The sequence below is a fragment of the Lygodium microphyllum genome, chromosome 22 (genome assembly GCF_053477565.2).
Source record: "Lygodium microphyllum isolate KBCC chromosome 22, Lygodium_microphyllum_v1.1.10, whole genome shotgun sequence".
NCBI classification, from domain to species: Eukaryota; Viridiplantae; Streptophyta; class Polypodiopsida; order Schizaeales; family Lygodiaceae; genus Lygodium; species Lygodium microphyllum.
In genome coordinates this window covers 80,301,024-80,327,139 of record NC_141156.1, presented here as the reverse complement: position 1 = coordinate 80,327,139, position 26,116 = coordinate 80,301,024, and the positions used below count along the sequence as shown (strand labels likewise).

Genomic DNA, 26,116 nt, shown 5'->3' with positions numbered 1-26,116 from the left:
TAAAAACTGTAAGCATCATCACTGTCACTATTAAGAGAAGAAGTTCCCTCGTCTCAAATTGGAAGGAAAAGCAAGAGGAAAGTACCTTCTTCCAGTCAATCTGAAGAAGTAGAAGAGGGTGTACCTAAGCCGATCTTGGGTAGTAGGTATTGAAGAACCAGCCGGTTGACCGCTTTGGTCAAGATGTCTGTAAAATTATTTAATGAAGGCACAAACTCTAGGCGGATAGTGCCTAGCTGAACTTGCTCTCTGGAAAAATGGAAGCGGACTCCCACATGCCATGTTTGTGGTGTGATGATCGGATTGCTGCAAGGGCAATGACACTTTGGTTGTCATAGTAGACAACAGTGGGAGAGTCGCAAGAAAAATGAAGTGCCACCAGTAAACTCCTTAGGTAGATGGCCTTAGTGGTGCCATTGAAGAGAGCCCTATACTCAACCTCGGTTGTGGAAGCCGTTACTGTCTCCTGTTTATGGCTAGACCAAGAAATGGGAGCCGTACCTAAGGTAAAGAGGTAGCCGCCATGGGAACGCTGTGTGTCAGGATCTCCTGTCCAATCAGAATGAGCGTATCCCTGTAAACATAAATCAGAACCGTATGTCAGGCCACAAGAATAAGTACACCGTAAGTAACGCAACACACGAAGACATGCAATCCAATGTAACATTCTAGGTGCTGTGAAATATCGACTGAGTAAGCTAAATCTGGCCTAGTATCAATCAACCAAAGAAGTTTCCCTACAACAGATCGATAGGTGTGTACATCGAAGAGCTACAATGCCTTATATGGGGTCTTTTGATTAAGAGTTGCAAGCGCACACCAGTTGAGGATATACACCGCAGTGTTAACAACCTCGACCCAAAGGCGCTTAGGGAGCTTTTTTGGGAACAACATAGAGGGTGCCATTTCCATGACAGTCCGGTTTTTACTCTCTACGACTCCATTTTGAGAGGGGGAGTTGGTAGTGGTGAGTTGGCAAGAGATGCCATGCTGCTGTAGAAACGCAGAAAACTCGTGGGAGATAAACTCACTACTGCTATTACTACTCACACAACCAATACGACGTCAAGTCTGGTTATGAACTAACAGTTTCCAAGCGGAAAAATATGTGAAAGCATTTGACTTATGCTTGAGAAAGTACACCCATAAAGATCAACATGAATCAATCTAAGAGGTGCCTCATCACGATGTGTGGACTCTGAGGGAATGGGATACGATGCTGCTTCTTGAGCTGACATGCTTTACAGACATCTCGAGCTAGCTTCAGGTGTGGAAGGCCCTCAAGCAGCGCACGGTGTAACAACCAGCGCACGATGCGACAACTCATAAAGAGAGTCATAACCAAGATGCCCTAAGCGAAAATGCCAAAGACGCTCATTGTTTGTAGACTTTCGAGATGTAGCTAATGCCTAGAACCTATGCACGGAGCCCTCGGCTGTCGGCTCGGTCAGAAAGTGTGTCATGTGGTATAGGCCATTAGGTTGTGCCTCACTGCGAGCAATCACTAAGCCATTTTGAGAGTCAAGGACCTCGACTGTGGTTGTAAAGAAAAGTGCTAATCCCAATTGGCAAAGCTATTGAACAGATAACAAGTTCACCCCAAGCTGAGGAACATGGTATACATTGTCCAGTGAAGCAAGGTCTGGATTCTTGTCAGTGGCCAAACTGACGCAACCTTGAGCCTGAATCTTGACCGAGGAGTTGTTTCCTAGGCGAACCTGCTCAGTTGCAGGGGCTTAGGTACGGAAGATGTCCTCTATAAGAGTCATATGATGGGTAGCTCCATTGTCCACAATCCAAACTGGAGCTGAAGTGCTCGATTGTGACGAGTGGGCCTCTACGGTAACCTCGTCGAGAGGCAACTCACAGATATGAACGAGACTTGGATCTGATGTCTCTACGGAGACGATGCGGACCTCCGCAGACCAGTCAAAAAAGCCCTCTGGAGTTGAGAACATTGTGACTGAGATGGCTGAGCGGTGGCAGTACGAGTTTGACCTTTAAATTGCCCCTTGCCATCACCCTGCCCCCTTGTTGGGGGTTGCCCGACTGAGGGGCAGGGGTCTGAGACTAAGATTTTGGCGCTATGTCTCTTGCCTTTCAGCTACACTCGTCATAAAAATGGCTAGCCTTTTGACAATGTTGACGACACCTATTCTTTTGAGGGACATTCTGCCACCCGAGTTTGAGTTGTGACTGGGAGTTTCCTTGTGAATCCTTGAACTGATTTTGTTTTTGAGTGGAAGTTTGATTTTTTTTACCCTTTCGTTGCTACCCCTTTTGAGAATGAGCAACAAGAGCCCCCTCTAAGGGATTATTTATATGAAATTGATTGAACAACCGTGCATAAGCAACAACTGACACTCAAATTCATAGAAAGTAGACATGGTAGGCTTTGAAACTACACCTTCCATAAAATTGAAGTATTTCCTGGGGAGTTTGTTTAGAAATAGTGTTACTTGATCGTAGTCCTCATAGTGGAGAATTCCGCTAGAAGATGCCGATACTCAACCAACTTGACTTTAAAGTCATCCGATTAGAGATTTTGAAATTTTGAAGCTCATGGTTAAGATTTACACGACGAGTCCTATCCGAGCCGCATAGCGGTCAGTCAAGTGTGTCCATCGCTTTGACGCTAGGTCAAAATGCTAAAGCTGAGAATGAAACTCAGGCAATAAGCCCTACATCAGCTTGACAATAGCAAAGGCATTCCTAGCCTTCCATGAGCGGACGATCTCATATGGAACAAGTGCGGGATTGGGTTGGGGTTCCAACCCTTGTACAAGATCCCATATGTTCTATGAGTCAAGGACATGTCTCGACCAAGTAGTAAAGTTTGACCCGTTGAAATGAGTCTTGTCATTGAATGCATGCTTGGCTGAAGATGAGGTAGAACCATGAGGTACCGAGAAAGCGGAGTAAGATGGATGGGGAGGGTAAGAGAGTGGTAGTGGAGTTGGCTGATAGGAAGGAGGAAGGGGAAGAGGTAGGTAGGCAAAATTAGACTGTGAGTATCCAATGAGTGCCGATTGAGGCGGAGGCACTAGAACATGAATGTTTCCATAAGGTGCCGATGGAGGTGAGGCACTGGGACATGGAAGCCTTGGTTGGGGCACAACTGAATGACCTAAAGGTCCACTAGGTAATGCCATGGAGGCAAGTTGTGGTACCACTGATCCACACTCGGGAGAGAGTGGGAAGGATACCCAGGCTGCAATGATACTGAAAGTGTGTGAGAAGAATGTGGGACACTACCCTGTTGAGGAAAGGATGAGGTCCTAAAGGCGGTGCCTATGTTTCTATAACCCCCTAGTGTGGTGTGATGTGTAACATAAGGTGTGTGAAGGGAATGTAAATGGTGTAAATGGAAGTACAGAAGGAGCGAAGAATGTGGTGGGATGAGTGGGTTTTGAATTTGTGGTGTGAAAGGTGTAGATGCATTTTGTTCATTTTTACCATTTAATGATTGAAAATGATGATGATGATGCACCATGCAATGTAGAAATAGGAACACCAAATTTATTCTAGTTTCGAGAAGTAAACCGAAAAGAAAAAAGGGTAGAAGAAGAGGTACTTGGCTTTTTCTTATAATCCCCACGACGTGTGTTAACATACAAGAATTGGTCCTTAAGAGAACCGTTTCCGTAGTCAACTGACTGTATTGTCTTTCTCATGATTTCTACCAATATATTGCAAAATAGAAGAAATAAAAGAAGAATGAACAAAAGACGAATCTAAAGTACCTTGCATCAGAGTGGATGGAAGAGTATGAAAGAATGGAACATACTCTCGATCTCTTTCTCCAACAGGGGGGCCTATCCTTGATGGAGGTCTTGACGGCCATGCAATATCATCAGATTTATGCGCAACATCTGAAGAGAGAAATTCATGCATACCTTCATTGAGTAGCTTCTCTTAAAGGGCAATCCTTCGATCGAGCTCCTTAATCTTCTTTCGTCTATAAGCCATGATCACATGATATTTTTCAGTGGACAGCTTGTATAGCTTTTCTTTTGTGTGTCAGAAGTGTCTTTCACCATGTCGGAACTTTGTGAAGCAAGTTGATCTGCCCACTCTGGCTCGGTTCTCGGTATAATTGGTTATGGAGACTGAATTGGTGTTGTGTTCGAAGTCATTTGAACCTACTGTTGTTCTTGCTTTTGCAAAGAGCTTTTAGATCAAAGGTCTAGGTTTCTCTTAGAGAACCTTGCTCTAATACCATGTAAAGAAATACCCTAACACTGAAACACAAATAGAAACCGTATGACAAAGCACAGACTGATAAAAGAATGCAATTAGGGTTAGGGTAACTCAAAGGCAATGAACACAGAAAATAAATGAAATGATATGACTACTGAATATACAATGCTCATGCAGTAAACACACTATGCAGTGAATGCATACTGAATCTCGAACTCCTGTATCTTAAGGATCAGGGTAGGGGTAATGAGCTGGAGAGTGTGTCGTACTCTGAACAGATCCCGAATCGTAGCAGGGCAGTCTTCGGATGTTGAACACTAGCAAATGCAGCCAAGGAAGGCTGGATTTGACGCAGACGACTGCATGAAAGAGAAAGACTAAAAACGTAGGTGAGGAGAGAGAAATACTAAAAACGCAGGCTGCAGGAGAGAGAGAGACTAAAAAAACGCAGGAAAAACTAGTAGCACCAGTCAACATGCTGAAATCAGCTCCGAACAGTGTGTGATAGGTTGGAAATAGGCGCCAAACTGTTGTAGACAGCAATGGCTAGCTTGGACCGCGATGTCCTCCATGTCCGGGGTGTGGGCAACAAGCTGAAATACCTGAAATCTGCAAAAACGAGATTGTTTTTTGAATGGAGAGTGATCAACAATAGTCGCTGTGCTGTAAACATCTACAAACTGTGGGTGGAAGGCTGGAAATAGGTGCTAGATTGTAGATGACAGCAAGGGATAGCTGAGACTGCAATGTCACATGTCCTCTGTGAAAGGGGTGTGGGCAGCAAGCTGAAAAATGAGGGCTGAATGGAGGGCAACATACTTCTTTATAGAAAGTTTGGGCCCTCCCAAGTGGGTCTGTGCTTATGGGACACAGACACTCTCTAGGAACGCATTTCTTTTAAATAAACAAGGTTACTTCATTAATTAAGCATGTTTTGGGGCTGTTTAAGTGAAGCTAATGCATTTTTAGCTCAATAGGCAGCTGGCGACAGCATCTACAGCTTGCGCTTGGTGTCATCTTTCTAGTTGACAGCTTCCTCCATCAAGCAACAACTCCTCCACATCAGGCGATAGCTACCAGTCCTCTTCAACACGTGTCCAACTTGCGGTTGTGCTCCATGTCCTCCTGACACCTATGTTTGCTGCATCCTCTCCATCCTACACTCCGATTGGTGGAGACAAACTTGGGATTTGTCTCTGGTGGGACGTCACTCTTCGGCACTTTGCTCTGCCCTTGAGTATCTGTACACTCTTATATTCATTTACAATATTCATTTACTTCAGAGTTGTATTCTTCTCTTCCTTCTTCTGTTTGTGTTTGAGTTTTGAGTTTTGCGTTTAGGGTTTGAGTTTTACTTTCTGTGTCTATGTCTATCTCTTTGTGTTTCTATGGTGGTCGTATACTTTGTGTTTCCTCAGTACAAACCCTAGCAATTTTCTTCATAGTTGCATATCTTTTTGCAAGAGGAATGTGTGCAGGAAATCTTGTGGGTCCTAGAGGATTCTATGATGTCATGTTAAAATCAACTCATTGCTGTCTCAGGCTTTTGAGCAAGCTCTCCTTGTTTTTTGATAGGTAGTTGGTCCATGTTGTTCCTTGGCAGCCTATGGCCAACTTTCAACAATTACTTCAGCAAGAATGTGCCATTTTGGTGGAGATTGAGGGTTGCCTAACTATGTATTGGCTGCGTGTTCTTGAATGGAATACAAACCTTTTTATTCAATTTGTAAGTAACCTTTTTATATAATACCCTTTTGTATGTAAAACATATATAAAAATGGTGTTTTTAAAACCCCTTATTTTGAACTCATGTGATACATACATATATTCATGAGCGACCCTCCGAGACTAAGAAGGACATGGTGACAAAATGAGATTGCACGCTTCTGCACACTCAACAATGATAATTAATATTCCACACCATACAATGCTACAATACAAGGCTTCTTTTATAGATAGCATTTTCTCTTGAAACCGATTCTTTATTGCAAGATAAGGAATCATAACACTATACTTCTTGATACAATATTGATATAATGGTGTTTACAAACAAGGCTAGATCCTTGATACAAGACAAACAACTTGATACAAGACTAGATCAAATACAAGATGAGACAAGACAAGGCAAGATCTGGAGATATATGGCTTGACCTAGAGAGGACTTGTCTTGTAGGAGCCTCACAATTGGCATTATCAAGGCTGAAGGGTTTGTAGCCCAAGATCCCTATTTATATTAGAGTTGTGGGGGTCAAGGGAAAGCTTCTAGATAATGACTTCATTGATGAGATAAGGATAATTGACATATGTGATGACATAAGTAATGTTGATGTAAGCAGTTTTCTAAAACCTTTGTAAGAATGTTCTAGAATCTTCTAGAACTTTCTTGAACTTTCTAGAAAAGATTTTTTTAAAGTCTTCATCGAATCTTCTAGAAGTCTCTAAAAGATACTTGCCATTCATGACATTATGCCCTCCTTTAGTAACGAGTTTCACGAGGAGCAGTGGGATTTCTTGGTAAGGCTCTTGACTTTAATGGATATTGTTGATGAAACTCTTTACTTTAGTAGGTACTTAGTGAAGATGGGAGGTTAGTTTGCATGTTCTCTCACTAGCAGTATAGCCCTTCAAATGAACAAGATGTTCAAGCCTTGTACGAGAGATTTTGGAATCAAGGATAGTCTCGACTTCGTACTGTGGGTGACCTTTGATTTTAATAGGTGGTGGTGGTTGTAAGTTTCTCCCTCTTATTGAGGATGTATGGCAAGGCTCCAAGACTGAGACATGAAATATGGGGTGAATGCTCATTGATTATGGTAATTGGAGACAATAAGTGAGTGGACTCACTTGGCCAATGATCTTGAATAACCCAAGACTTTGATAATCCAACTTGTGGGAAGAATGAGAATAACATAAATCTTGTCATAAAGGCCAAACTTGATTTTTGATGTTGTAAGTTGGATGTCGCATCCATTGTCGATCGGCATTGTCTTTATATCTTTCTTGGGCTTGTCGGATACGTGACTTTAACTCCTTATGGATCTTTGACAAGTGTTTAACTAGATTCATAGTTGGATATTTCCATAGTTGACAAAGAATGGAGTTTGCGTAGTAGAGGTATAACTAGCATTATTGTAGATAAATTCAATCAAGCGAAGTAAATCCACCCAATTATCTTGATGATATTTGATTGTACATCAGAGATATTATTCCAAGACTTGATTTACTTTCTCTGTGTTGTCTAATACTTTGAGGGTGGTTGGCCAAAGAGAGATTGATTGGATGCTTAGGAGCTTTGTACTTGTAGCCTCTTGCTAGGACAACATTGAGCAATATGCTTAAGTCCTCCACAACACAAACATAATCCTTGAGAGCATTGTCATTGCTTTTCTTAAGCTGATAATGACTTGAATCAAGCTGAATCAATATGCACAAGCTTGATATTGGTTTCTTGTCTTCCTTGGAAGGTCATTGTTGTCGTGGCATCTAGACTAAATAAAGCCCCACGATATGTCTCTTGATGTCTCTGAAATAGCCAATTATCACATTCTATTGCTTGAGAAATGAAGTCACTTAAATGCATGAGCCTTTGGCATTGCCAATAAAAGATCTTTTACATCATCGTTGAGTTCTCAATGAAATTGACCAATAAAGTAATCCTCAGGCTAAGTCAAATCACAAGTGAGTTGTCAGAATTTAGATGCATAAACTGATGTTGGTCTAGATTTTTGACGTCGACTTCTTGTTTTGGTCTTAGTAACTCTAGCTTTATTAGTGTTTACGAAGGTAGTTGCGAATTCTTGGACGAAATCTTTGCAATCATAAAGTAGAGGAAATTTCTTCTCAAGTAAGTGTGTGAATCAAGAGAGGACCATACTGATAAGCCCCACTTCAGAAGCATCAAGAGGATAGTGCTCAAGCTACATGTGGCTGAGCAATTGCACTTGCTGCAAAAAATCTCTAAACTTTGATTTTGTTCCATTGAACTTTTCAAGTAGGCTAACCTTTGGCTCCTTCCTGTAATTAGAAGGGTGGCTACAAGATGTTGAAATACCTTCTTGATATAGACTTGCCTCTTGAGTTCTTGAAGTTGATTTTGAAGCTCTTGGATGGCTAAATCCAAAGCTTGGGGTTTGTATACTTGTAATCATGCATTACTCTCATGAAATTGTTGAATTTGTTCTTGAATATTTTGTAAAGTGGCAATGACATGATACTTTTCATCACCGTATCTATTACAACTAGGCAAGATCAAGTATGGAGTCTTGCCAAATTGCTATGAGGGTTATAAGAACTTGGCAAGGATAAGGATTGTCACCTCATAACTTACAACCAATTAATGTGAAGAAGAAGAATAAGAAGAACTTGATCTTTTATTGCAAGATAAAAAATTACAACAATATACTTCTTGATACAAGATTGATGCAATGGTGTTTACAACAAGGCTAGATTCTCAATACAAGACTAGATCAAGAACAAGACAAGACAAGAACTGGAGATACATGACTTGAGCTGAAACTAGAGAGAACTTACCTTGTAGAAGCTTGACAATTGGCATTGGGAAGTTTGAAGTGTTTGTAGCCCAGAACCCCTATTTACATTGGAGTTGATGGGGTTAAGGGGAAGTTTCTAGATGATGACATGATTGATGACAAAATCATTGAGACAAGCAATGACATAAACAAGGCTGATGTAAGTGTTGATGCAAGTGGTATTCTAGGATCTTCTGAACTTTTTAGAATCTTCTAGAACTTTCTTGGACCTTCTATTTAAAAAAAGAAAACTTTTAGCACCTTCTTAGAATCTTCTAGAAGTTTCTAGAAGATAGTTTTTTGATATGCATCACATTAGCATTGGTAAGACTAAAGGGCTTGTAGCCCAACATACTAGAGTTGGGGGGGGCGGGGTTTAAGGGGGTTGCTCCTTGATGATGACATCATTGATGACATAAGCAATGACATAAACAATCTTGATGTAAGCATTGATGCAAGTACAGTTTTAGAACCTTCTAAAGAATCTTCTAAAATCTCTTTGAATCTTCTAGAACTTTCTTGAACCTTCTAGCAAATCTTCTAGAATCTGCTTGGAATCTTCTATAAATTTGTGGAAGATACTAGGTTTCTTAATGTCCATGACACCTTTTCTTTGATATCATGCCAAAAGGTGGAATGGTATGCTTTGATACCATATCAAGAGACGTTAGGGTTCATGGGGATGGCAACACTTGGAGGGAATCTACACTATTATGGGAGTGAAACATAGTCCTTTGGGTAGAGGTGTTGATGTCTAGGAAAAGTGTTGCTCTATGGAGGGGGCAAAACACAGTGCTCCCGGTAGTGGAATGTTGAAGTAGACGTTGGAAGATGAAGGGCAATAATAGAGGGAGCGAAACATAGTCCTCAAGAGCTATCGGGGATGAAGGATATGCTGAAACCCTCTAGGATGATGGTTGTGTTGAGCTAAAAATGCATTAGCTTCACTTAAACAGCCCCTAAACTGGTATGTTGCCCTCCATTCAGCCTTAATCTCATTTTTGCAGGTTTCAAGCGTTTTCAACTTGCTGCCTACATCTTGTTTGCGGAAGACATCGCAGTCCAAGCTGTTCATTGTAGTCTTCACTCATTTGGCGCCTGTTTCTAGCCCTTCGTCATGAGTTTGCTGCTGTTTTTAGCTAGGCGATTGCTGCTATCTGTCAAAATGCAGCAATGTGGAAGCTTGGGATCAAGACTGAGAGAATAGGGTGAATACAGAGAGAAAAGAGAGAGGGAATAGGGTAAACACAGAGAGAAGAGAGAGAGAGAAAGAGACAGAAGAACAAGATCTGCTGTATAAAGTATGTTGAATACAAAGGAACGTAGATATGCACACGGGCGCAATCTGTATGTTTGCGTATCTCGACCTCAACAATGTCTCCTTGCTGGACACCACAAAGTCTGCTGCAATCTACTCGATCTCTGCCTTGAAATCTACAATTGCAAGAGTGTGTGTGTGTGTTGGTGTTAGGCTTTTTATAGAGTGAAGAAAAAACAAAAAAATTATCAGGTTGGTTGCATTAAATGCAGCCGATTGTACTGCAGTTCAATTGGACTGCCATGTGGCAGTCCGCCCGACCGCAACCTGCTAATCTGGTTGCTGACGTGGCAGTGACAGATAATAAATTTATTCCGCACACCGAAACTCTCTCAAATGACTGCTCGGTTGGAAAAATGCATATGTACACAGCCTAACTAAGGAAAACGCCTGTCGAGGGGATGACAATCTATAACACCTCCTCTCAGATCCTGGATGAGGCATAAGGTTGAGGGATTTGGAATGTGTCGAAGTAGAGCCTAGGGAAGCGCTTTTGTAAATAGATCTACAAGATTGTCCTCCGTCTTGTAATACTCCACATCTATGGTTGCATCCAAAAGCTTCTCCCTGATGAAGTGGTACTGGATCTCTATGTGCTTCGTCCGGGCATGGAATACGGGATTATGTGCCAAGGCAAGCCGGCACATAAAGTACCTTAGATGTATGGGCACCACCACATCCATCTTGAATAAGATGCGTGTTGCCCTGTCCCTGTATAGGAATAGACGAATTGTCACCAATGAGAATCTGGCCATGCGAAGGCCACAAATGAGCAACACTTGTTGAAGGAGTCGTGTTCTGAGAGGCACCATTGTCAACAATCCACTCCTGAGTATATGGGGTCGTCAACGTAGCACCGGAAGCTGTCAGGGGCGAATTCTCAACCACCTCCAAATGGAGGAAAGCAGTGGATGAGGGAGTAGCCACCGCTCCGGAATCCTTTGAAGATTTCTCATTTTTGTCCTTGTCAGGGCAATCCTTCTTCCAGTGGCCTGTTTTACCACAAATGTGACAAGTAGACTCCTTATCTTTGTCCTTCTTAGATTTGTCTTCCTTTTTCTTCTTTTGGTCCTTTCCCTTCTTTTGAGAGGATTGACCAACCAAGGCCTCTAATTTCAAAGCATTGGTTCCTTTCAATTGCTCCTCTTGGTCCAAGACCATAGGAACCAACTCTTTCCACCGAAGAATCTTAGACCACCTTGAAGCAATCAAGGCGGAATAAAAACCTCTGAACTAGGACGGTAACTGTGAAAGGAGAGTTATTGCCATGTCTTCAAAAGTGATCACCTTCCTTGCATATTGAACGTGTATCTGAAGCTGCCTCAGCTTGTTGATATGCTATTGTATGAAAGATGACTTATTGACACTCATGGTCCGTATTTGCACTTCCAAAGAAACTCGCTTCATGACGGTCATTTGATTGTACATCCGATCCAACTCTAACCATATCTCCCGAGCCATCGTCAAATGCTCAATATGAGAGATAACAGCTGTAGTACATGAGAGAACTAAAAATGAGCGAATGCGAGCATTGAGTTTATCCCAATGTGCCTGAGGCTTTTCCAACTCCACCTTATCACTGGAAGAGAGTTTGGACTTGTCTCGCGAAGAAGGACGATGGATAGCCTTCGTAACAAGCTCTGCCAAATCATAGGGCTCTAGAATGACAAGCATTATGACCCGCCAAATGTGGTAGTTTTCGCCATTGAGCTTTTGATCTGATGGAAGAGTTGATAGGACGGGCACCTTCGAGTCCATGCTCGCGTGAAATTTTGTCTCGGCCTCAAAAGACGTCTTCACCTACAATGCCTACACAAAACACAAAGAGCAGCCCCCTCTGACTGTGAAAATACAGCATGCCAGGACTATGGTTCGCTTGTCTCGCTCCTTCACCCGCCGGAGGCAATGAAAATGTAAAATCTGCACTTGAAGGCCAAAAACTCAGCCTTCCTCCTCTTGGAACAGCAGCAAACAGCAACTTCACCAACTTTGGTCCTTTCTTGCACGCCCACGCTCACTTCAGCCTTGTTCTGATGTATAGCCCTCCTGCTCGCTCTTGAATGCTGGAAATGCAGCCTTGTGTCGTGCTGAAATCTCCTCTTCAGAAGGGTTCTTCACTTAGCCAGTCCGTCTTCACTGCTCTGATACCATGTCAGAGTGTAGCGATGTGGAAGCGTGGGTCCAAGACTCAGAGAATAGGGTGAACACAAAGAGAAGAGAGAGAGAGAAAGAGACAGAATGTAAACTCCCCGAACAACGTAGTATGCTTAACAATTATGATATTTGCTTGTTTTCGAGATTTAATATAAAAGAGAATGAACACTTAAAGCTGAAAATGAAAATTACTCACAAAATTACAGCCATGAAAATGTAAAAGTAACGGAGACAAGATTGAGGGTTGAAAAAGGGCAACCCTCCCCTCCTCCCGAAGGAATGTATTTCTGCTCAACCCAAGTCCCTTAGGGAAGAGCTCAGTTACAATCAACCTAAGAGTGAGGAGAAGTAATTCTCACTCTCATAAGATCATGCAAAGATGTACAAACACACATGCATTATCTATTATGCAATGAATAAAATGATGCTGAATGAATAAAAACGAGCTCTTATTTATAGGAGAGGGAAGAGCTAGTACAAAAGGGGAAAGTGGAGTAGCACAAGACAAGTGTCCAGCCACATGTCATGAGATGTGACAAGTGGTGGGACTCTTGGAAACTTATGTGACAAGTGTCTTGATATTTGTCTCTTCTCTATGGCCTTCCTTTTTGGGCTGAATACTGTCAAGAATAGAAACAACCAAATTTAGTAAGCACAGTCAGAGTACAGAATTTACTATTTTTAGAATGACATCCCTATTTTTTAGGACTAGCATTTTTAGGCTAATTCGAGGCTCCTAAAATTTAGGGACCCCTCAATATGGGTGTCATATGAAAGCTTTTTCCGTATACATCGCAAAAATGGTATCAGAATCTTCATGTGACTTTCCTATGCAAAGAAATGTGCATTTCAAGCTTTCAGCCCACGCATGCACATTGTACAAGCATTTCATGATCATGCCATCTTGTTGATTGTAACTGTCTTTTCTGGCGGATCTAGCCCACACTTCAAGGCATCAATCCTTTCTGTGTGCCAGTCTAACCCTGATTTGTGTGAGTTCTAGTCACAGGCGCCCAATCGGGCCATGTAGGTGGAAGTGGGAACTATCTTTTCTCTAACCCACCGCGTGGGTCCACCATAACCTGTGACCACTCATCAGTGGCCAGCTCCAATGCACTTTTCTTTATATCTAATTAGTGCAAAGGAAACAAATTTAATAAATAATTATATAGATAAAAAAAAGAATACAAATTGTGTTTCTATAGAGTTGTGACAGCCCTCTGGCTTTTATTCAGTTGTCCTCAGCTGAAAAAGCTTCTTGATATGATTGAAGAATGTCTAGGTAAACCTTGCATAAGGGGGTTCATGACTTTCTTTAAGCACCTTTTGTCGAATAGGAAGAGTGACACAAAGGCGGTTGTTCATGAGAATGTAATCGTCTTTGATGGAATAATCTAGATGAGAACCTCCTTGTTGTAAATTTGACCAAATTGCTGCAAAATTAGTATCTTCATCATAAGTATTCTTCATCGTTGAAGAATACTTATGATGAAGATACTAATTTTGCAGCAATTTGGTCAAATTTACAACAAGGAGGTTCTCATCTAGATTATTCCATCAAAGACGATTACATTCTCATGAACAACCGCCTTTGTGTCACTCTTCCTATTCGACAAAAGGTGCTTAAAGAAAGTCATGAACCCCCTTATGCAGGGAAAAAAGAATACAAATTCTGTTTCTATAGAGTTGTGACATAGAAGAACAAGATTTGATGTATACAGTATGCTGAATACAAAGGAATGCAGATATATATATGGGTGCATTCCGTATATTTGCGTATCTCGACCTCAACTATGTCTCCCTGTTGGACACCTCGAAGTCAGCTGCAATTTGCCCGATCTTTGCCTTGAAATCTGCAATTGCAAGTGTGTGCGAGTGTGCTGGTGTCAGGCTATTTATAACTTGAAGAAAAAGCAAAAAAAACTGTCAGGTTGGCTGTATTAAATGGTGCATTGCTGACGTTGCACTGACAGATAATAAATTTGCTCCGCACACCGAAACACTCTCAAATGATTGCTTGGTTGGAAAAATGCATATGTACACCGCGATTCGGGATCCATTCAGAGTACAACGCACTCTCTAGCTCATTATTGCTGCCTTGATCCTTGAGATACAGGAGTTTGAGGTACAGTATTCATTCACTGCATAGTGTGTTTGCTGTATGAGCATTGTATATTCAATAATCATATCACTTCATTCATTCTCTATGTTCATTGTCTCTGAGTTACCCTAACCCTAATTGTGTTCTTCTATTAGTCTGTGCTTTGTTGTACGGTGTTATTTGTGTTTTTGTGTTAGGGTATTTTCTTCACAGGTGCTATCAAGGTGATTGATGGGTAGTGCTTGAAGAGTGAACAAAACACAAAAACGTAGGTATTTGATGTAGGGCTGATAAAAAGGGCATAACTTGTTGTAGACGGCTTGAATTTGTTGCAAATGAAGCTTGCGTAAAGTGGCAGAAGTTGGAAATTGTTGCTTGGGTGATGGGGTGGCAGTAGGAGTTGGAAACACACAATAATGATGAAGATGGTTTGCTGTACCGGTCCAAGGAGGAGTGAAACCTACAAATGCAATAGTGGAAATGATGAAGAACATGTGAGTGCGCAGTGGAAGAAGGAACACGAACATAGAGAGAAGGAGACAACAGAAAGAAGAAGGAAGAAAGACATTTGCATTGACTGAAATAAATGTTGAATACAAACAAGAGTGATCAGTCCCTGCACGCAGCCTAAGGTGTTAGTGAGGGCACCAAATAAGATTGGAAATGATGACAGCAACAGCAGCACCAGAGATAGAGGAGAATACCCAAGGTCGGAGGAGCAACTTGCAAAAGATCATTTGCCCTAGCCAAAGCATCTACTATAAATAGCAGAAAACATGCCAAATTGGCCGACTTGAAGCTGGCCAACCAGCTGCTGCTTGGCTGAATGCATTTAATGCAATTGGGAGCTTTTAAAAATGGCAAAAAATGCAGCTGATGTGGCAAGAAAATCTAGGGAGGTAGGACAATGTCCGACAAGGTGGCACAGGTTAGGAAATGTAGAAAATGTTTAAGAAACTCGAGAAATGGGCACTAAACTTTGAGAGCTCCCATGTCTTCGGACTTTGAAAGAAGCTCACAACTAGGAGATGAGAGATTGATAATACTAAAAGTGGCAGGCTAACATCCCCTCTCAGATCTTGGGAGTGTCTAAAGATCCAACAAACCTATGTGATAAAGCATAGAATCCTTGGACAAAGGCATTGTGAAGAGATCCGCTACGTTGTCCTCAGTAGGACAATATACCACTGCTAACTTGGAATCCACGATTTGCTCTCAAACATAGTGGTATTGAACGTCGATGTGCTTCGTGTGAGCATGAAACACTAGGTTCTTTGCCAGAGTGAGGACACTCTGGTTGTCCACTTGTAGCTCCGTAGGTCATGTGTGTGGAAAGCTAATCTCTGCCAACAAACAACAGAGCCAAACTGCCTTCATAGTTGTAGAACAAAGGGCATGATACTTGGCCTCTGTAGAAGAAAGAGCCGCAATAGGCTCTTTTTTACTACTCCAAGAGATGGATCCCAATCCAGGGGAGAAGACATAACTTGTAGTGGACTGTCTCGAATCCACATCACTTGCCCAATCGGAGTCACTCCATTTAAAAAGAGTGGCCCCCTCTCCATATACAATCCCATAGGATCAAGTCCCCTATAGATAGCGCAGAACGTGCAAAGCGGCTTGCTAGTGAGCATGAATAGGAGTTTTTCATGAAAGAAGACAACAAAGCCACCACAAAAGAGATGTTCGGATCAACCATATCAAAGAGCCAACAAGGCACCTGTAATGGGTGGCATCTCTAAGGGGATCTCTTGTTGCCATAAGCTTGGACTCTGGGTTCATGGGGCAAGAAATAGACCGACACTCCCCCATACCAAACTTTGAAAGAAGCTCAGAGATGTATCTGTGTTGGGACATAAAAATGCCTTGTGTCATTTGATAGATCTCCAATCCAAGAAAGAAGCAGAGAATCCCAAGATCTCTCATGTCGAACTCTTGGCCCAATATCTGCTTCTTGTGTGTTGCTCCTTGTGATAATGAAGTCATCAATATACAAAATGACTAAGATGCACTTGTCCTCCACAACCTTGTAATACAGGTTGGGGTCATGATCTGATGGAGGGAAGCCACTATCCAAGAAGAATAGATCAATTTGTTGATACCAAGCCCTAGAAGCTTGCTTCAAGCCATAGAGGGCCTTTCGTAACCTATAAATATGGTCCTTTATTTGCACAAGAAAACTAGGAGGCTGTGAGACAATCTCCTCATCCAAGACACCATTTGGAAAGGCCGGCTTCACGTTCATCTAAAAGGCCGACTTCACGTTCATCTAAAAGGCTGACTTCACGTCAATTTGATAAACCGGCCAATGGTGATGGGTGGCTAAAGCCAAGATAGCTCGAATAGTGGATATCCAAGCTGCCAGTGTAAAAGTCTCAAAGTAATCCAAACTTGCTAGTTGAGAGAATCCCTTGGCAACAAGCTGTGCCTTATGCTTGTCCAAGGTCCCATTAGCAAGATACTTGGTCTTATAGACCAATCACCTTCTGCTACTTCAGATGAGGGACCAACTCCCAAGTGTGGTTCCACTCCATGGAATTGAGCTCAACTTGCATAGCACTGTGCTAAATATCCTGTGCAAGAGCCTCATTAATTGTAATAGTAGGCTCATGGTCTTGAAGAATTTGTGACTTAAGGACATCACTCCACTGCGATTGTCTGGTCCAATATCTTCTCCCGGATGTAATGATACTGGACTTCTATATGCTTGTTTGTGTGTGACACACTCGATTCCTAGCAATAGCTCTACAAGTTTGAGTTCTGTATACAATGGTTGATGGGCTCCAACCGGGGGAATATTGATGTGCCTTGTACATTGAGTTCTCATCTGTTACAGGGGTCTGGGCCTTCTATTGTGTAGCAAAACCAGCCACCAGCAGTGTATGCAGTCCTCATACTGAAGACCAACATGGCCGCCATGGAAGCTTAAACCTAAATCTCTGATACCAGAAAGGAAACTTGAGGACCTATAAGGCACACCAAAACTGAGAAGAAAGGAAACTTGAGGACCAATAAAGCACACCGAAACTGAGAATAGAAGCACACTAGTATAGTGCACAAGAGAACAAAGCAGCAATAAAGGAAGTGAAGGAAGAAAAAGAGAGAGCGCACTATTTCAGAGCCTTAGCTTAGTTACTAGAGAGACGAGAAGAATTCAGTAGAGCATTTTTGGCTGGGCTATGTAGTTTTGAATCATCGTAATACTTAACTCTCATTGGTATTTTTACCTTATGCAGACATTGGAGGGAGCTTTCATGTCTATGGATGAGCATGTCAAGGATGATTGCAATGGCAATAGGGGTCTGTTCAGCCTAGACGGATTTGTAAGCATTTGCCAGGCAGTGGAAATCTCCCAGGGCACATAGACCAGGAATCACTAGTCAATTATTAGTTAGTGGACACAATTTGGAGTGGGGATGGGGCTGTTCCAACTCAAGCATACAAAATGGATGTTATATATTGATATCCTAAACAAAGTGGGTTGGAAGCCTGGATGAGAGGAAAGAAGCACTCTTTTAGTAGATAAGCTGAATATAAACAACCCATTAAATGCAAGGAAGCTATTTAAGAATAAAGACAGAAAATTTGTGCCTTGCTCAAGTCATTTGGAGAGATGTAAGACACTTGTGAGGCAATGGGTAGGAAGTAACCCTATATGATCAGAGCTTTAATCAATGAGAAATTTGCCATGCTGATCTTACGGGTTGTAAGACAAGTTGAATTTCTTGGAATTTTAAAGAATTGCCATGATGATTGTGTGGGTGGTCCGATCAGTTGAATTGTGTAGATTCTAGAGTGGTACCTCAATCAATAAGGCATCAAAGATCTATGTAAGGGTCAGATTCTTCAAAGGGATTGTAGGTGCACAAATTCATAAGGTGGCTAAGTAGGCAGTAACAAATAAAGCTCCAAACAAATTTATTGTTAAGAACTTATCTTTTGTAGAAGAAAAGCATCCTTTGGACCAAATTAGTCCCTGATTGTATCCATGTTTGTGAAACTTGTTGTAATCAAGCTTAGACCCTGCTTTAGTGGAGTTATCAATGTCACTGGTTCTATTATCTTGGTGGCATGGGGCTGGTTACCTCCATGCTTGTGTTCTGGCTTTATGAAGCTAGCTAGCTTATAAAATTCTTCTGATCGTTATACGTCTCTTGCTTGTTGTGTCCTAGTGTGCAGTGGCAATGCAGAGCTGAAAGTCCATTTCTGTTTGAAATGTTAATGTTTTCTAACCATTCAGTGAAGTTCTCTGGCATATTACTATATTAGCATAGGTTTTTCAGTTTAAAGTATTGGAAAGTAGGTTTTTCTCTGGTTTTGTGGTTGATAAATTGTGTGTGGACAGGATTAGAAGTACATCTGCTGGAGAAACGTTTCATTGTTAATTTCATATGTTGGAGTATAATGACTTTGACTGTTTCTTCTGTAGGTTCTTGAACGGGAGGCACGACTAGGATTGTGAGAAGTTGACACCTAAATTTGGCATGGAATGCACTCTCTTCCTTGTTTGTGCTGAATTGATGTTGGAATCAAAAGAAGACATAAAATGTGATGGAGCTACTTGAAACTGGAGTTAAAGGTTCTGCTAGCAGAGCTGCGCTGAGTAATGTGAAGAACTCGGTGAGAGAGGAACAGTTTACATGGTCTTTGATCAAGAGCAATACTTCAATGAAATTAATTCTATTTGTTTTGCAGTATGCTGACTCCATATCAACGAGAATTTTTAACTTCAGATGTGAACTCACAGAGTTGTTGAATTGAAAACGACTTGTACCAGTTTGGAAGTAAATTGTGAATGACTTGTACTACAGTAGAAGTGCATAATGCATACACAATAAATGTGCTTGTGATCAGCCTAAGAAAAGACTTTAAGAGACACCTGCAGTGTCATCCATGATTAGCTGAATAAGATTTTAGGACGTTTATGTTCATGATGAAATGTTGTATTTTAGTTGGCAATGTGTACAGGTGGCTGTTACCTCAGAAAGTTGAACAAAGAGTTCAATGTGCTATGACTTGGGAATTACTTGCGGCCCTCTAGTTTTCTCTCCCGATGGTGTCCAGTGGCATCGTTGTGTCTTGGGATTGGGTCTCTCACAATGGTGCCCATGTATATAGTTTTTTCCACTCCTATGCACATGATCATTGCATTGCCAGGTGTCCTTGGAGAGGGAGATTGGAGGCACTATTACTGATCATCAAAGTGCTGGCTACCTTGTTGGTATTGTACTCATTCTCGTGCTTTCCGTTATGGATTGCATTGCCCATTTATGAGTTCTCAGTTCATGGTTCTTTTCTTTTTTTCATTGTGTTGTGTTTTATGCATCGCGTTCTTTCCCCCCGTAATGAGTAGTTATACTATATCAAATCACAAAAGAAATACAGAAGTCAGGGCAAAGAAATACAAGAAATTGTTGTATACCAAGGAACCAAATCCTCCCTTGGATAAAGACTAGCATGTTGAATGAGATCTAATTGCCAATGTAGAAGATCCTTGAACTTAGCAATATACACTTACACACTAGAAGTGGAGTCGGAAAAAAAAAAGCATTCCTAGCAACAGTTCCAAAATCTGAGAAAGTGGAACAATATCTTCATATGTGGTTGTGCTAGAGTGGGATATTTTGCCTCAGCAAAGACCTCGGTTAGAGGGGCACGACGATGGGCCAACCATAACTCTCCAAATATCAGATAAGAGGATCCAAATGTTTTTAGCCAAAGGGTAGGAAATAAGTATGTGATGAGAGAATCTCTTACTAGTATGCAAAAGCAAAAAATGCCATTGAAGATTCGGTGCTTTGAAAGAATAGAGGCAAGAGGAAGTTCGCCAATCAATACTTTTCACAGAAGGACGTTACATTTGAATGGAGTCTTATTTAGCTAACCTTCGATCATATTCATTTCCCACCAAGCCTTAGATCTACGCAAGTCTTAAACAACATTGGCTTTGGTGACTAGCTAGTGACGATATTTGATCAAGAGATGATACACGTGACTAGCCCAAGCATTTTCAAGTTTGAGTTGGCTTGTAAGATTGCAATCCTACAAAGTATGATTAGAATCAAGGGTGAAAAAAGGTTGCCAATGTTGCAATACTATCGGAAATTTGCTCCATAAGTAATAACATCCGCAAGGGATGTGAAAAAGTTTCTTGGCTATACAGAAAGACATCAACACATTGTGGCTCGTCAGAGTAGCATCAACAATAGAATACAAGCCCATACGTCATACAGTCAAATTTGAATTAGTCCTTGTGTTTTCCATCCCAAGAGGGGCTTTGATACAACCAACAATTTCATTTGAAAAGAGTTAGCCACTAAGCAATCCTCCATTGACTGCTAGTGCATCTTTTGAAGAATTAGCTCTCATGAGCATACTATACGAGTCACTAAAAAAGATGTTGAGAAATGGGTATCAGTGTTTAGATGCACCACCATGAGTCCCGAATATTGGTATTACCATGCATGAGGCCTCGATTTTGTAAGAAAAAATAGACAATGAAAATCCAGGGTTGTTGATTAATACACATACTATAAAAAGTGTCGAATGAAGAGCCACCATATGAGTCAATATCCAAAATAGCCCCACCACCTATGTTTTTTGGGATGTAAACATTGCTCCAAGAAATCCAAGAGATACATGTATGTAAGTGTTCTTTTTCCATAATATGAAATGGATATGCTTGGTAAGATTATTCAAGATAGTTGCAGTCTAGGGCAAAAGAGAGAAAAAATAAGTAAATTTAGTCTCCAATTTATGTGAATTCCATTCTAGTAAGTGCTTTGGTTGAACATCAACACCCAAGGGATATCTTAGATGCTTGGTGACATTGCTATGGGATATTACCACACACTACCACCCTAGGGACTCTAAATTTGATTCAATACAGTTGATAAGGGAGGATTTGGTAGTATTGATATGGAGGCTAGAAGCATATCCAAAAAGGTTCCAAACATCTAATGCCTTGTGGAGATTATTTCTTTTTGCTTTTGTGATCATGAAAGTGTCATGATTGGCCAACAAAATGCTAACCAAAAGTAAGGGATAAACCAACTATTGAGTGATCACTAGATGGGGTAACATGGTGAGTTTGGATGGGTTACTAGGGTAAAAAATAGAGGACTCAAAGGGGAGCCCTATCTAACTGAGCATACAAGGGTAAAGGGCTTGGTGATATTGCCATTCAGCTTGACCCACGAAGAAACATCAATATTGACAAAGCATATCAAATGAGACGTGTGTGCCTAACACAGATGGTGTGCATAAGCTCCACAATAAGATACCAATCCAAGCAATCAAGGGCATTTTCCAAATCCAATTGAGCTAGTACCACAAGTGCTTTGCATAGTTAATACCCATCTGCACATTCAATACACTATGCGAAATATTTTTTCCCTTGATGAATCCATACTGATGGGGATATACAATGCTAGGGAGATGCTTGTGGAGATGTTAGCCATCACTTTGGATAAAATTTTATACGTAGACTCTATCAAAGAGATTGTTCTCTAATTTTGCAACATTGACAGAGAAGGTGCTTTCAGAATCAATTTGATAACTCATGCCTTCCATGATACAGACGTAATCCTTGTCTTCCAAACCTATTGATATATGATTGTCAAGGGTTTCACAAAATAAGTAGCATAAGCCTAAAAGAATTCATTAGTGAGGCCATTTTGATTCGAACTTTTATCTATTGGCAAATGCAACAAGACATCCATAACCTCATTCTCATAAATATCACCCTCCAAGGTAGCATGGATATTAAGTGAAAAATGATCCTTGACAAAAGCATAAAAGGCCAAATGGGGATGGGAAATCTACTCATAAGGGGCTTGTGTAGAACTAAGAAATTTTAGAAAATAACTTTTGCACAAGCACAATGGTTTGTGGATTTGTAACCATTCAACTCTCTGCATATTGAAGTCTGACCATGTTCTCTCTAGCATGTGAAGCATCCAAATCCCAAGAGAAGTTATGAGATAAGTAGGAAGGATCTTGAAAATTCTTAGTTAGAGTTTTCAACTTATCTTGTTGATGAGATCTCAACTGAAACTACTGAATAAGATCAACCAACCTCTCGGCGAATGGAAGTGGAAATGCATCATCTAAGGATTCCAACAATAAGGAATGAACCAAAGCTAGTAGTTCTTTTGTAGCCTATTGAAGCTACCTACAAAGGGATGTATGACGAATGCCATATTGCTGAGCAACCCTCTACACATTACAGATCAATTGCTCAAAAGAGTGACTTCCCTAGATGGGAAGTTAAGCAATAATCTATCATATGAAGTAATTCCCTCATATAACCATTAAAAACTAGATGTTTAAAGTAAGATGAATTGAAGCATAAGGGGAGCATGCCTAGAAATTGCACAAAAGGAGCAATGGGCTGTGCAAGCATCTCAAATTGCAAGGAAAAGTGATTGGACAAGGCATATTGCTGCAGTATTTCCATCTCCAAAATCTGTGGCAAAAAAGCATAATCTTGCATAATGTATATACAATCAAATTGAGATCATGTAGCCATATGCTGTGCTGAACACAAAGTGAATCCTAAGGTTGATGGGCAAAGCCAAGACTAAAGGTCTTTCTAAGCATGATTGTTAGGTGTATCCATCACACCGAGTGCTCAAAAAGTAGATTGTGAGTGATCAACGTACATATTAAAATATCCCCATAGATGCAAACCCAGTCTACCAAGTGACAAACATGCTTTTAGTTTATCCCATGGATCTCATCTAGACAAAGGATCATTTGGGCCAAAGAGCTTAATTAGCCATAGAATCTCCCCTTCAAACAAAATTTCAATCACCAAAAGTGACCATGCACATTAGTCTTAATAAGAACCAATTGAAATTTCTCATGAATAACCATGAGCACCTTGGAGTAATGCCATGTAGAAACCTTGGTATAAAGAAGTTGAAATCCAAGGAAATCCACAAATTTTCCATGCTTCATATGACTCGTGCTCGAGAGCGCACAATACGTCCCATTTATTGTCATGCAAAATACTACTTCGTGTTTATTTCTTTTGCTTCTTTTTGTATACTCTCACATTCCTCCTCTCCAAATATGAGTGGAAACAACTTGCAAGTATCATGCTAGAATTATTGTAGTGTAGGATTGATGCAGTTGGTCCTTCATGATTGAAATGCAGGACCAAGTGTGTGTTTGAGTGGGAAGAGTCCATAGTTGTAGGAATAGGTGACGAGCCAAGTGATGCACCCAACAAAACTAGAAGAAATGTACATGCTGACATGCATGTGTTTGTGTATTTGTTGGAAATCAAACAACTCATTTGGTAGTTAGTATTGAGGAGTGCATGAATTCAAAATAATGTTCTCTAGATTGTAGAGGTAGATTTAACAATGTAGGAATAAGTACTTTGCAAATTGGTTTGTCACCTTTGGGCCTCAACATTTTTCATTGTCGCAGTGACAGTTAAGTCTAAACTTCTCTATCATCACATATAGGCAGTTTGCTTCACTGTTTGAAAACTACCTTGTCAAATTCATATATTACATTAGTAGTTTGGTAAATAGATTATACTTTTGTGTATCCTTGGTGCTCCTTATGATGCATTGCAACTGTATTAACCAATGATGATCCAATTGATCAATTAAAGCCTCAAGGTCCATATATACCATGTGAATGTAAGTTCCTATAGACTAGCTCAAGTGATTTCAAATATGTTAGTCCATAATATGACATTATATATGTTGGGGGTAAAGGTGCCTCCGTCTAGCCGCTCGTGTGTTACTATACTGACAGTTGCTGCACCTGTACAACTGCAGGTAGCGGGTGCCCATCACTATCACTTCATTCTTTATTCTTTCAATGACATTTGAATAAAGGGAAGGCTGGTCACACAAAAGTGATTGTTGGAGTTCCCACATTTGGAGTCTCTCTCTTTCTTGTTCTTGCTCCATCCACCATAGCTCTCACCTCCGTGCTCTCTTGCTCGATCCTTCTCACCTTTCAATTGGTATTAGAGCTTGGCTCTTTGAGGTCTTGAACATGGTCGGGCACTCCTTCAGCATTCATTCAAATACCTACACTCTTGTCTTCACTCTTGGCAGCCATAGCCACACCTTTTGAGCTTTCGGTCGAGCCTTCTTGGGGCAACTTCAGGGCATTCATCTACATGTATTGGAGCTCTCATTCCACTCTTTATTTCAGTCCACAGGGTTTGAAGAACAGGGCATCCATGGCTCAGCTCATGAAGGTTTGGAACCGAGCTCTCTCTTCTATACCTATTGAGGCCTCTTGGGAAGCTTCTTTGGGAGCCATAGAAGCTCCCTAACCATCAAAGTAGTGCCCAACTTCCTCAGCAACATAAAAACTGTGGTTTTAGTAGGTTGCACCATTTTTTTAGCTCGTAAAAAATGTGGCCTTCATCTCCAGCAGCCCTTCAGGCCATTGGCACTACACAAAGGTCTCATTTGAGGCATAGGAGCATGCTTCAACCATGGCAACCATGACATTGAAGTCTTGAGCTTGGCATTGAAATTCGGGCTTGACATACTTCAGTCCAAGACTGTCATAACAGTCCACAGGCAGCCCCAAACAATGCTGTATTAGTATTTGATTTTTATGCTTTCCTAGTATTAGCTATTGATGCCATTTGATACCCAAATCATGCCCGAATGTTATGGGAAGCTATGCATATAATATGCCATTGATTTGGTGCTAATTTTGGCCATGTTTATGCTTAGTTTGACAGTGAACTTACTGCTGCAATAGAGCAGGCTTGAAGCTATTTAACTCAGGTTATGTTATGTCTATTGGTCTCGGGTGCTTCCCGGATACTTGTTATGACTATTTGGATGCGAATGGAGGTTGGCAATTGTCTTGGATGGTTTCGGAATGTATTTTGAGCCTTGTTTGAGCTCTGTATTGGTTGGAACTTACTTGATATTGGACTACACTGGCATGCTTTGTGACAGAGGTTATACTATAGTCTATGCATGACCCGTTGGTACATACTTTGAAGCATATGCCAGTGATGCATGCTACCTACATTGTTTGAGCTTCTTTGCCACTTGGATCTTCAGTTGGGCTTGTACTTGGATACTTTGGAACCTCTTTTAGATGTTTCTTGGCTTGTCAGAGATTGACTTGGGTTCGTACATGATGTACTTGGATGGTGTCAGATGCTTGACCGCTTACATGCTCTTGGTACTCTCATGGTGTATGGTCTTGGCTATGAGATGTCTTATACATTTACATGCTATCTTTGAGCTTGGTTGCTCATTTACCATTGACTTTTGTGTGAGTGGAATCTTTATGCTTATGGTCTTGGATTTACCTAGAGCTTGCGGGTTATGCATTTGAGCTATTCCTTGAGATTTGAGATTGGGATATCTTACACGTCCTTGACTATGACATTTTCTTGGTAGATGCTTCCATGTCTGCTCTTGGATGTTTATGAGCTGATTTGATCCGTCTTCATTGAGCATACACCGCTTTGTCAGGTCTTGCCAGTGGTGAGTACGTCTTGCTTATTACTTAGGGAATGTATCGGTTGTACTAACAAACTCTCTTGACACATTTGGGTGTTTGGCTCATGTTCATTGGCCGTCATAGTGCCTTTGTTATGCTTGCTTGATGCATGATTGGACTTGGTAGTCATTGTTGTCATTAGATCTCTATTAGCTCACTGTTTGCTCTCATTTACTCATTGTTGTCATTAATTACAACAAGCTATTTTATGCGGGCTGTGATGTATTTATTGAGCTTAATCATGTCCTCTTGATGTACTTTTGGTACTATTTGGTGGACAACTGGTCATTTTAGCAGTTTCTCTTATTT

The 26,116-nt window shown here is 41.0% G+C and overlaps 1 protein-coding gene across 2 annotated transcripts in view; it reads left to right on the top strand.

The window, feature by feature from the left end:
- The window catches only part of LOC148017335 (Transport protein particle (TRAPP) component), a 40,795-nt gene extending 21,299 nt beyond the window's left edge, over nucleotides 1–19,496 (top strand). Inside the window, exons 8-9 of one of the 2 annotated variants that reach the window (XR_015687902.1) lie at nucleotides 5,776–5,926; nucleotides 18,732–19,496. Coding sequence is in view for 1 of the 2 variants with exons in the window: in XM_087663224.1 (XP_087519350.1) it covers nucleotides 18,732–18,764 (33 nt within the window). In the remaining variant the exon portion in view is untranslated. The remainder of the gene's footprint in view (nucleotides 1–5,775; nucleotides 5,927–18,731) is intronic. The other variant, XM_087663224.1, reaches the window with a different exon arrangement.
- The last annotated feature ends 6,620 nt before the right edge of the window (nucleotides 19,497–26,116 follow it).